Source organism: Equus quagga, chromosome 3 (assembly GCF_021613505.1).
Source record: "Equus quagga isolate Etosha38 chromosome 3, UCLA_HA_Equagga_1.0, whole genome shotgun sequence".
Taxonomy (NCBI): domain Eukaryota; kingdom Metazoa; phylum Chordata; class Mammalia; order Perissodactyla; family Equidae; genus Equus; species Equus quagga.
In genome coordinates, this window is record NC_060269.1 from 91,483,593 (window position 1) to 91,495,666 (window position 12,074).

The 12,074-nt window shown below is 41.0% G+C and overlaps 1 protein-coding gene across 1 annotated transcript in view; it reads left to right on the plus strand.

Annotated features, from left to right (window-relative positions):
- The window catches only part of RASGEF1B (RasGEF domain family member 1B), a 33,233-nt gene extending 25,106 nt beyond the window's left edge, over positions 1–8,127 (plus strand). The window contains exons 11-14 of the mRNA XM_046656732.1: positions 2,047–2,142; positions 2,510–2,633; positions 3,816–3,888; positions 6,740–8,127. Of these exons, the coding sequence (XP_046512688.1) occupies positions 2,047–2,142; positions 2,510–2,633; positions 3,816–3,888; positions 6,740–6,764 (318 nt within the window). The 3' untranslated portion in view covers positions 6,765–8,127. The remainder of the gene's footprint in view (positions 1–2,046; positions 2,143–2,509; positions 2,634–3,815; positions 3,889–6,739) is intronic.
- The last annotated feature ends 3,947 nt before the right edge of the window (positions 8,128–12,074 follow it).

Consider the following 12,074-nt stretch of genomic DNA (forward strand, 5'->3'; position numbering starts at 1 on the left):
TCATAGAACAAATCAAATCTGTCTTCCACACAGAGGCCTTTAAATGATCTTTAAATAGCTATTTGTTCTGTGGCTACGCGTGTCTCATGTGCTTAATTGAGGTAAAACCTGTACTATTTAATTCAGTCCTCACCACAACTCAGTAAGGTAGTTACTACTCTTCCCATTTTAAGGTGAGGAAACTAAACTTTGTGAGTATGTTAGGTTTATACTAGGGGTTGGCAAACTTTTTATATTAAGAGCCAGATCATAAACATTTTAGGCTTTGTCAGCTATACGATCTCTGTTACCACTACTCAGCTGTGATGTAATGCCCAAAGGCAGACATGACGATACGTGGATGAATGAACCAGCATGGCTGTTTTCCAGTAAAGCTGTCTGGCCACTGTAATTTGAATTTCATATAATTTTTATGCTCATGAAATATTATTCTTTTGATATTTTTCCAGTCATTTAAAAATGTAAAATGTACGGCTCCTAGGCCATACCAAAACAGGTGGTGGGCCCAGGTGACCCACGGGCCACAGTTTTCAGACTCTTGGCTTATTATGTTAGTAAATGCTGGAGCCAAATTTTAAACTGAGGTCTCACAGAATCCAAAGCCCAGTGCTTCCCATCACAAGGGATCTTTCAAAGAAGCGAGGTTCAGGGGTGCTTTTATCATTGCTGCTCTGACTGTTTAGTTCTAAAATAATAGAGAAATGGCCAGTCATATTGAAGGAGAAGGTAGCAAGGGGATCTTTACTAATTCAGCTGTAGAGACTTCCACGGACAATAGCAAATGATTAAATGTATATTCAAAGGGGCTGTGGAAACTGAAGATTCACTTTGGCTGTTTTTGGAGATCAGTGAAACAAAAAATAATCAAAGCTTGGGTTTTTTTTTTAATGACTTTAAGGGAAAATCTGAATATCTCTCTAGAAGTGAAAATTGATACTTAATGTTTTCATGTATGAGCCAAAATGTATGTTTTCCAGATCTCCCAGTCGTTTAGTCTAGATGTACCGCATGAGTCATAAGCTTAGGGAAACTTCAAAAACCTGCTCTGGGTAAACAACATAGGCCCACAGTTTGTGTTTGGAGCCTTATTTGCATTGTGGCAAATTTAGAATCTTCAGAAACGTGTTGCCATTTAATGAGAGAAAGTAGACAGTTACTGTGTCTGAGCTCTGCTCTGTGTTCCTTATGGGCTTTGTAGGATTTAGGATACTTTTTAAAGAGATTATTATTTTAGGTTAATTAATTAAACAACACCTCCTCAAACCAAAGATGTGAGGCAGGAAAGTCTTACTAAAGAAAGTTCCTTGTTTTTTAAACAACCACTAATTTTAATTTACACACTTATATTCCTCCTTCACTTGGGCACATCTCACAATGCGTTGTGCAAGGTACTTCTTTGGTGATTTCCCATGAGTACAGGTGCTTGCTTGCTGTCATGCCAAGACCAGGTTTACTCAATAGAAAGTTTGTAGCAACTATTACCTAAAACCCTGAGCTCTCACGTTATCTTCAGCAATGTCTTCATGGGTGAAAAAATGTTCATCTAAAAAAAAGTTCATCTGAAATGTAGAAGTCTAAATGATATAAATAGAGATTCTAGCAGGGAGATGGGGCACACATCTTAAAATCATGGTGCCTGCAGCCAGGGGTATTCTGTTAATGTTTGGCTCTCACTAAGGGGTTGCTAAATGAAAAGCAAGAATTCTTTTAGATCTTTTTCCTTTGATTACAGCCAGAACTTTTCAGATTTTATTATATGCTATTGCAATGAGAAAAATAGAACTGTAGGAACAACATGAAGCCATCCACTTCCCAGTGCCACTTGTCTCTGCTGTGTTTGGGTTATTAATAGCATTTGCAGCTTAAGCAAAATTATGTAAGGGAGGAAGCTGCTCTCATAGGAGGTAAACAAAACACTGTATCTTGATTCACCATAGGCTTTTATGTAATCCAGAGTTAATGTTGTTCATTAATTTCTTGTTTTGTTTGATGAGAGACCAAATGTTTGTTTGCCCAAAACAAATGAGGATCTTTTGTTTTTTCTAGATTGTGATACCCTTCTTCAGTCTTTTAATCAAAGATATTTATTTCCTCAATGAAGGCTGTGCCAACCGCCTTCCAAACGGCCATGTCAACTTTGAGGTAAGGATAGGCTGCAAAATTCTGAGCAAGCCTGTCTAGCATGGCATCCCAAGCCAGGCAGCTTAAACTGACTCTGAAGTTGTAGAACCAGGTTTTCTCTTTCTCTGCTATTTTGTAAGAAAATAACAGTACCGAGTAGAATAAATTAGCTGCACCATTATTGTTAATTATTATCTGAAGGTACTTGAGTAAATTTTTACCTCTACCTAGCAAATACCTATACGTGGTTTTTATTAAATCAAGAAAACTGTGTAGTTCAGAAGATTAGAAGCCAGAGGGAAACATTAAATGGTATTATCTCTTCCAAGCTCATGGAAGCTCATTTTTGATGACTGCCTTTAAATTATTTCATTTTATTCTTCTCTAGAAATTTTGGGAACTGGCCAAACAAGTGAGTGAATTCATGACGTGGAAACAAGTAGAGTGTCCGTTTGAGAGGGACCGGAAGATCTTGCAATATCTGCTCACGGTACCAGTCTTCAGTGAAGACGGTGAGTAGGCCCTTCAGCTCGGGCTACCACCAGCATCCCAAAACCCTACAATTAGGAAATTAGTGTATAAATGCTTGGTGCCTGGTTCCTCGTACAGCATGAAGCCTGCCTTCTGACCTATTCCATCTTAAGAGTTTTCTGTTGCACAGAAAACTTTTTGATTTAGCCCTAAAATATTTGAGTCAGGCACTCACTATTGACCCAGAAATAGTACCTTTCTGTGTTTAAATATGCTTTATAACTCTAGCTCTGCAGTGCTTTCGGCACAAATGGAAACTTATCGAAAGATTTTTTTCCGCTTGTTTGGGCTTGCTTCAGTAGACAAAAAAAGGTGTTTTATGTTATGTTGATATTCAGGTAATTGGAAAACAAATAAACAAACAAAACATTTAGTTGCTGCCTCCTGCTGTTTTAAAAAGTAGTGGAAAGTCTTGACCTGTTAAAACGTTAGGGAATTTGAAGCAGAAACAGTGATTGTGTACAGAAAAAATTGACCAGAAGAGAGCTGAAGTTTGTAAAAGACTTGAGGATTTAGTCTATTGATCGGTGTCCTAATACTACAGAAATCAATAGCCTTATTAACCAACAGTTTCTCATAGTTGATTGATGGTGTTGATGATAATGACTGAAGAGCATTTTGAATGACCATTACCCATCCCAGAGGGCACTGGATTGATGGTCACCTCTACAAATAGGATTGAGAACAGGCTTTTAAATCTTTGGATGAAGACTCTTTTTGACTTAAAATTAAAGAAAAACTATTAGAACGGTGAAAAATTGGCCTAGAAAATCTGTCTTTTTACCTACTAAGGGTTTTTAAAAAATCAGTGCTATGAGGAAAGGATCTCCTCCTGTGGCCTTCTTTCTAAAGAACATAAATGTGAGCGTGTGATGGCATCGTGTGGCTTGCATTTGTAAGTCTTTTTGCCTCATGAATTGTTTCTTAGTTAGTTAAGTGCTTTTTTGGCCTAGAGGCCTTTGGAGTTTTATCGAGATGGTTGGTTGTGGCGAAGTGATATTCCATCTTCTTAATGAAACCCTGAAGCTTCTCAGGTGTCATTTGATATTTAAAGAGTGTGCTTTGCTGCAGGGTTGGGCTCAGGTTGAACAGCGGGTGGAGGATGATGCGTGAGTATCAGAAGGCCTCAGTAGTAATGCGTTCTTTCTTCTGGTTGTTTGCAGCTCTCTACTTGGCTTCCTATGAGAGTGAAGGGCCTGAGAATCATATAGAGAAAGACAGATGGAAGTCCTTAAGGTGAGTCTCATTGCTTCTCATTGCTGTACAAATCTAAAGGAGATGTTGGACTTACTTGAAGAAAGCCACCTACTTTCCATAGGAAGTCCCTGTCTGCGTGTCCAAAGTCCTCTGCACCTTTTCTCTCGTTAACTGGGTCTCTGTGGCTTACAAGCCTCATTGCCATCATTCAGTTTTATTGCCTTCCGTTTTTTTATACTGGCAGATATACAGTGACTCTGTTCTTCCTTCTATCTCCTGTTATTTTATGGAATGAGGAACTGAAATTACCCCATAATATGCAAAAAAGAGCACCAATTTGTTTTCTTCATTTAAAAGATAAGAAGCTCAGGCTATATTTCTGAATAGTTCTAATACTAAAATTTTATTTGACCTGAGATAACAACAGACCTAAGTACCAGTTGGTTCAGTAAATTTGAACGTGTCGCTTATGGACTGGATCTTGGTCCCCTCTTTGGTTTGAGCGAGAGAGAGCTGGGACTTACAACATAATCCAGAATCTCTTCAAATTTAGAAGTTGTGTTAACCCATTAGTATTTTCAAACAAAACTGAGATAGGTAAATTCGTATTGTAACCATGCGAGATACTTTAATAGGCAAAAGCAGCCCAGGATGTAGTAATAATAGAATCAAAATTGCTCTATTTGTATTTCTACTGAAAGTCTCTGGGAGCATGTGCTTTTTTGTACCAGGGTTGACACACACATTTTCTCTTTTTCCCGAAGTCATTTGGGAGACTTCAATACGATTGATATTGGGCTAGGTTTCAGGAACCAGGGTATTTACCATAACAGTTGGTTTCGTGTGACCTTGTTTGTGTCAAAGGAAAATTTAGGCCTTTGTACCTCTCGCTGAGGACGGGGTAGGTAGAGAGGCCTTGGAATTACTATCCTGAGAACAGGCCACAGTGATAGGTAAGACTGGAGATGTTTCTTTGAGTCCAGACACAGGGGAATGCATGGCCAACACCTGCTATCAAGAGAATGTGACAGATGCCCCATTCTACTTTTGTGAAATTTTTTGCCTGCTAATGGCACGTTTATATTAAAATTTTGTATTATTTTGTGTTGGTATTAAAGGATATTCACTGTGCTCTTTAATATTATTCATGTGTAAAGCATGAGCCTCAGAGTACCATCTTGTTGGATAAGATTTGGGAATTACTCCCTGTAGTTATCCTTTTTAGATGAACTTCGCCACTGATATTGCTCCTCTTTTTAATCCCCCCTTTCTGTTTTTTAAAAACTTGAAGTTGGTAAAGCCCCTGAGTATAGCTCAGCTATTGTTACTTTTTTTAGAGATTTTTTTTTTTAAAAAATTGGTAAGCAGATAAATTGGCTGTCCATAAATGATACCTGGTGTCTGCCTTTCCTGTGATTCCACACAAATATTACGGATTCAAATAATCCAAACCAACCGCGTACTTTTCTGGTTGTTATTCTTTTCTGATCGTTACTTTTTTATGCCATGCTCTTGTTGATTAGTGGTTAGTTTGGAAGGGTTTGTAAGTCAAAGGGTTGTTAGTAAAAGCCGAAGATTACATTATATAATCTCTTCCTGTATCTGAGTGTACTGTATGCACAGTGTACAATAACGCTGAACTTTTGATTGGTTGAAATATGACCAAAGAATTTCGTGGAGAATTTGGGAATATGACGTGAGAAAGAGAGTGCCCACTACCGGCTTAAATTCACGCGCAAATCCGTGAATTGTCTGCACTTGTGCTCAACTCAGAAGTGCGCAGTCATGATGCTTCTGATGAGAATTTGCTGAGGAACCAGCAGTGACACAAATAGAATGAATGGCACATAAGGAAATATATAAAGACATGAAGGTGTATTCTTTGGTATAAAGGACTAGTTTCCATGTTAAAATTGTTTTTGAGGGGCCTTGAAGGACAGACTCTCCTTCGAGTCTGCTGTAAGCCATGCTGTCTGCCTTTTCCACATCCTGTCTCTTCTCAAGGCCCCACTCCAGTGCCTCCCCTCCCTGACCATCTTTCCCCAGAAAGAGTCCCTCCTGAACTCGTGCACTCTAAGGCAATTGTCCTCTCCTGTGACAGACCACGTGTTGTTTTGTTTCTTTTACCAACCACCGTGTAGGACCCTTGAGGGCAAGCACAGGGTCTTCCCTTCACGTCTGCCATTGCACCGGACACATGCTCCTGTGCTGAGGAATGACATCGGGTGCCTGCAGGTGTTGGCCAAGGCATAGCCACCACAGAGGATAAACAAAAGAAAATAGGCTACAATGATTTGCAAAACCACGTGTTAAGTGGATGCTAAGACTAATTATTCTAGAATGATAGTACTTACCTGAAAACTTGTATATTTGTTAGCTTTGAAGGCAATAAGATATTTTTACATAGACACTTTTCCTGCCAGCCCCAGAGCCATTCATTCAAATATTTAGGTTCAGCAGTGGCAATGACAAACACACCTCTGAGGGCAGACACCTTTCTTGTCACTTGTTATTTAATGCTCTCAATGAGCATGGAATGTGAGGATGCTTATGTGTACTAAGTAACAGATGAGGTGATGAGACCAGTGCATAGCTAAAAGCTTTTATCATTAATCACATTCGTTTGTTCCTTTTGTTTTAATATAAAGCCACTCAAGATATAGATTTACTGTAAACAAAGCTTTTGCCATCTCCATTAATAAATATTTAAGTGACATGCAGTTCTCAAAAAAACCCGGAAGGACTTCAATGCTTGATATTTTTTTTCTTCCTCTTTTTAACTATGTAAAATGAAACTTAAATCCTAGGAAAGATGAAACTAGTATTAGGCAAGGCATTTTAATCCTAATTCAAATAATCGGCTACCTTCCTTCTTATATTTATTACTCAGGTCGAGCCTCTTAGGCAGAGTCTAACAGCTGGGATGTTGACCGCCGCTGCTGCTGCTGCTGCTGCTGCTGCTGCTGCTGCTGCCTCCACCACACAGATCATCGAGGGGCTGGCCTTTGTTTTCTGGCATCTCGTACCACAAGAAATCGTAAAGTCCCTGCAAGCAAGCCCAGTCCGGAGCAGATGGGGAACGTAATTTCCCACAGCGGACAGATTGACTCAGATTTTGTGAGACTGAAATGTTCACTGAAGACACTTGAGAAAGAGTTCTCTGAAGATCGCAGCTCTGCGCATGATTCATCTCCTGGAATTTCCATGTGAATCACTGCTCCGCACCTGGATGGAGCTTTCTTTTGTGTGTGTGTTTCTTTTATTTGGTTGAACATTTGCTGCTAATGGGACTTGCCCAGCTGAGTGCTGGCTCTTAGGAAGCCCATGTTTCTTTGTTAACTTAAATGAAAAAGGGGGAGGAGGAAGGGGGAAGAAACCCCTCCGTTTAGATCCCAAACTTCAGCTCAGTGGCGTTGCCAGGAGGGGTGAGACTGGTTGGACGCTGACTGCGGACTTCGTTTCCCTTAGCGTGTGCTGTGTTGTAAATTCCTCTCCCCCCTCTTCCTACAAGATTTTGAGTTGGCTGCTGGTTAGCAAACTCCTTTTTACCCATATAAGTTATTTAATATAATGATGAAGCTCAACACTGTGGTAGGAAAATAGCCAGTAGGGGAAAAAAAAATCAGAGTTTGTCATTGGACTGCTCAACGATCCAGCAGGACTTTTTGTTTTCTCTGCCCTTCTGAGCTGTTTACAACTGACCACTATGTTCTCCAGATGTATTTTTCAGTAGTGTTTTGTTACTTAGTTTTCCATGACGCCTATTTTTTTTTTCTCTTGTAAATTTAAATTATCTGACTTGCAGGATCTTGGAAAAACCCATGGCCTAATTACAATTTAATTTTTTTAACAGACTGTTATTTTTCATTACCTTGTGGTGTCTGTTGGTGACTAAACATGTGAACAAGGAATAAATTGGAGAAGTTACCACTGCCCCCTCCCCGACAGCCATGAACAAAATGAATGAAAAACATCTCACTGTAAACTCAGAGGTGCATCTGATTGTGAAATAGTTCACCTTGTTAAACATCTAAAGAAGTCTGTAGTCGCTCTGCAAACAGCCATTTATTTATTTACTCTAGAAACTGTAGAGTAGTAAACCGTGCTAATGAAAAACACAAAGCATCGTGTTCCAAACAGAGATGTATTTGAAAACTTAATGACATGGTTTCAGAACACAGAGCATGTCTGTATGCTGCACGCCATCTCAGCAGACCTCAGATGTCTCCAGGTTGTCCCTTTACAACCATCAATATATTTTACACTCTGCGGCCAGGAGTTGTGGCGTCCTTCCTTTCTTTTATGGATGGGATTGTTGGGTGGGGGGTGGCCGGAGTCGCAGTAGTTCAGCTCAAGTGACTGCCTGAAAAGGTGTCCTTCCTGGATGAATCGTCCTTTAGGAGTATGCGCGTGGGTGTTTATTTTCTAAAAATGAATCGTGGTTCGCATTTAATAAACAGCACTTGCCGGGCACTTTCTAGTGTTTAGCATGACTCATCATCCCCACTTTTTAGGCGTGGGCATATTAATGATCACGATGATTTGTCCAAGGCCACATAGCTAATGAGAGGCCCAAAGAGTTGAACTAGGCCTTCTCATTCCAGAGCTTTAAACCACACTGCCAAGCTTCTCAAACGTCAGTATAACCTTCAAACTTGCAGATAACCTGGGCATCTTGCTTACGCGCAGATTCGGATTCTGTAGGCCTGGGGGCGGCCCAGGGGATGCTGATGCTGCTGGCCCTGGATCCGCTTACGGTGGCAAGGCACCTACCCTTCAGGCCTGTCCCAGGTGCTGCCTTTCCCTGGAGTTGTTGCGGGAACAGCAGCAATGTTTATCTTTCAACCCTCTACATCAGGGGTCGGCAGGCTATGCACTGCTGGCCAAGTGTGCCCGTTTCGTATGGCCCACGAGGTAACAATGGTTGAAAAAAATCAAAACAAGGATAATATTTCATGATACGTGAAAATTATATGAAATTCAAATTTCAATGTCCGTAAATAAACTTTTATTGGAACACAGCCACACATTTGTTTACGCATTTTCATGTGGCTGCCTTCTGCTACAGAGTATATGGTTGCGACAGAGACTGTGACAAAGCCTCAAATATTTACTCTCTGGCCCTTTACAGAAAGTTTGCTGGCCCCTGATCATTGAACGTTACAGTGAGTTTGCAAAAATGCTATAAGGTCTCTATTATGGCCTTAGATACATAAAGGTATGTACTGAAAAAATTTTCCTAAAAGTTGTGTTAGGCTTAAAAAATATGTAATTTAAAAATGCTATTTAAACAAAAAGTTTTCACAGAAAGAGTTACCATTCTCATAGATAGCCCCAGATAGGCCAGAGGTTTAAACCGTGTATTGAGTTATCTGTAGAAATCATTTACTCTGCTCCTCTTTGTGCTGTGTGTGGATTGGCGACTCCCCAGCAGCTTATAGGTGCATTTATAATTTATGTGGGTGGATGGAAGCCTGGTAAATACAAGCATAAACAGCGCCGGGCAATGTCAGTCAGTAGATTTTGATCGGGGATGTGACCTGTCCGGGCACGCCGTGCGTTCCAAAGAAGCAGGCTTTGAGCTGAGGCCTGGAGGGAGCCTCTGAACTAGCTGGGTTTGGTAGGAAAAGAAGAGTGCACCTTTCACTACTTGAAATGTCCCTGGTTTCTGAGGACACAGGCCCAAGAGTTCCCCAGGGGTGGCCTGCCTTTCATCTAACAAAGAACATTGGCCTGCCTTTCATCTAACAAAGAACATCATTGGAAACGGGTTGTCTTGCCTTTGTTTCTGAAGCTTTTCAGCCTTCCCTCTCCACTTGACCTGGCTCCGGCCCCCCTGTCCATTTCCTCATCCCTCTGTACTTTTCTTCCAGCACACTTTCACTTCTTTCTGTACTTTCTAACTGCTGTCCATATGACTCCTGTGCTTAGAGTCTTGAGAAAGCACAGCCCACCATTGGAAGCTGAGTTGCTCAACTATATAGGAATGTTGAACTGTAGATTATTAACATCCTCTACCTCCTGCTTGGGTGCATTTTGTTTACCCCGTGGGCTGTCTCAACAAAAGACAGTGCCTGCCTCTATTCCAAACATGGCTCACTATTCTGATGGAGAGCGCACAACTCCGGATAGAAAAGAGGGCTGGGCTCATTTTCTTTCAGAGCTAAGGGTTCAAAGGAATTCCTGAGTTTGTTTCCTGGAAGAAAATGGCTAGTGACCTGGAAACTACTAACTAAACATATAAAACTCCAAGATACTCTGATGGCGGCTTGACCAGCTTTATCCTTAAGACATTTTAAAAGGAAAGATATTTTTCAGAATTGGGCTGGAAATTGGGGTGCTTCCTGGGTAAGTCAAGCCAAAATTGTTTTCTAGGTTTCAATGATGAGATAATTGCCTCGATTCTCTGCCTCATGTAATCAAGAGCACCGACTCTGCTCGATGCTAACAAAAGAGAGCTTGAGGTTTGAGGTCTGTGTATCCAAACCTTACAGGATGGGAACTGTCAATCAAAACCATCAAACAAGGCTTGCTCCATGCAAAACAGACCACTGCCTTAGTTCTGTACTTAAGAATCAACTGCTTTTTTTTTTTCTCAATGCAATGAGGAAATTCCCAGGTAGCTGATTCTGTTTTTAGTGCTAGCAGCTTTCTGCAGGCTTACGTGCCACTTTGCAAGCCTGAAACCTGGCTTCATTTCTCAAAGATTCAATCTAATAAGAGATCAAACATCCAAATGTGTGTAATCAGCTTCTGTATTGTATGAGGCAGTTGTATTACCGTATTGTTAACTGTTAGCATACTTAAGACTAATTATGCATATAACCCAACATTTTGGATTTAGGAAATGGTTTGTAGATCATAGTTTAGGGAATTAAAGAGGAAAAAAGGAACTGGTATTTCTTAGAATAAAGGAGAAAACTATGTACCCCTTGAAGAGTGCCAAACCAGTGAGTTCGGTACCGTGAAACAGTTTGCTTTCTTTTGCTCTTTCCACCTACGCTGCTTGGAGAAAATGAAAGTTAGCGTGAAATCATCTTTCTCTGGATGAATCATTGTGGGAAAGTAAGCTCAGCAGAATGTGTTGTCAACTTGGTTGAGACATGGCAAGTGGAGGACCGTGGGCACTGTTAAATTTTTTGCAATGCGATTATGAACCCTCATAAAGGCAAGTGGGGAGCTGTGTGGGAGGTAATGTGTGTGCAGTAAATACACGTTGGCTACTTGAGCAAGCCCATTATCTGTCTGGTCACTGGAGAGTCCCAGGTTTTTGCTTCATTTGGGTTGAATAAATCTCAGATGTACCACTAAGTCACCTGGATTTTGGAAACAGGTATAAATTTAAGTGATTCCTGTCTGTTCTCATGGGTGGCACTATCCCCTGAGATGAGCAAAGGAAATCCAAGCACTGAATTTTATTTATTTATTTATTTACCTTTTGTGAGGAAGATGTGCCCTGAGCTAACATCCGTGGCCAATCCTCCTCATTTTTTGTGCTGGAGGAAGATTGGCCCTGAGCTAACATCTGTGCCATTCTTCCTCTACTTTGTATGTGGGATGCCTCCACAGCATGGCTGATGAGTGGAGTAGGTCCGCACCCAGGATCTGAACCTGTGAACCTCAGGCCACTGAAGCGGAGTGCAGGGGACTTTAACCACTGGGCCACAGGGCCGGCCCCTTTGTTTTATTGTTATGATTAATTAGATTGTAAACACTCCCCTGTGCTTATTAGTGCCAATAATCATGACAAGAACTCTATCCTTAGAAATTAAAATCCATCATTCAAAAAACTGGAACCAACATTGTTTAGGGTTACGGGATAAGTTTGAAATACACTCTGAGAGTATTCAATGAGAAATATGAGACTCAGTGCTAAACCTCACTCTCCCCTGATTTCTGGGACATTAGGAAAGTCTGCCCGCCTTTCTGAACCTCAGTGTCCTCATCTGGAAGTAATGGGTCTGAACTAATGGATGTGGAATGGCCATTCCGTGGTCTGAGTCTGCGGTGTGGGAAAGCACTTTCTCAGCTTGGGGGACTGAAGGGTGCATTAGCAAGTAAACACAGCATCCTGCGTTTGTGCCTCCAGCCTCCTTGCCTGGCTCTTTTGTGTTTTGTTTCATTGTGTTTGAAGAGGGAAGGGATAAGAGGCTAATTGCCACTCATAGGATACAAAGGAGTGATAAAGACTCTACTTGCCCCTCCAGTCGATCGCCACACTGTAG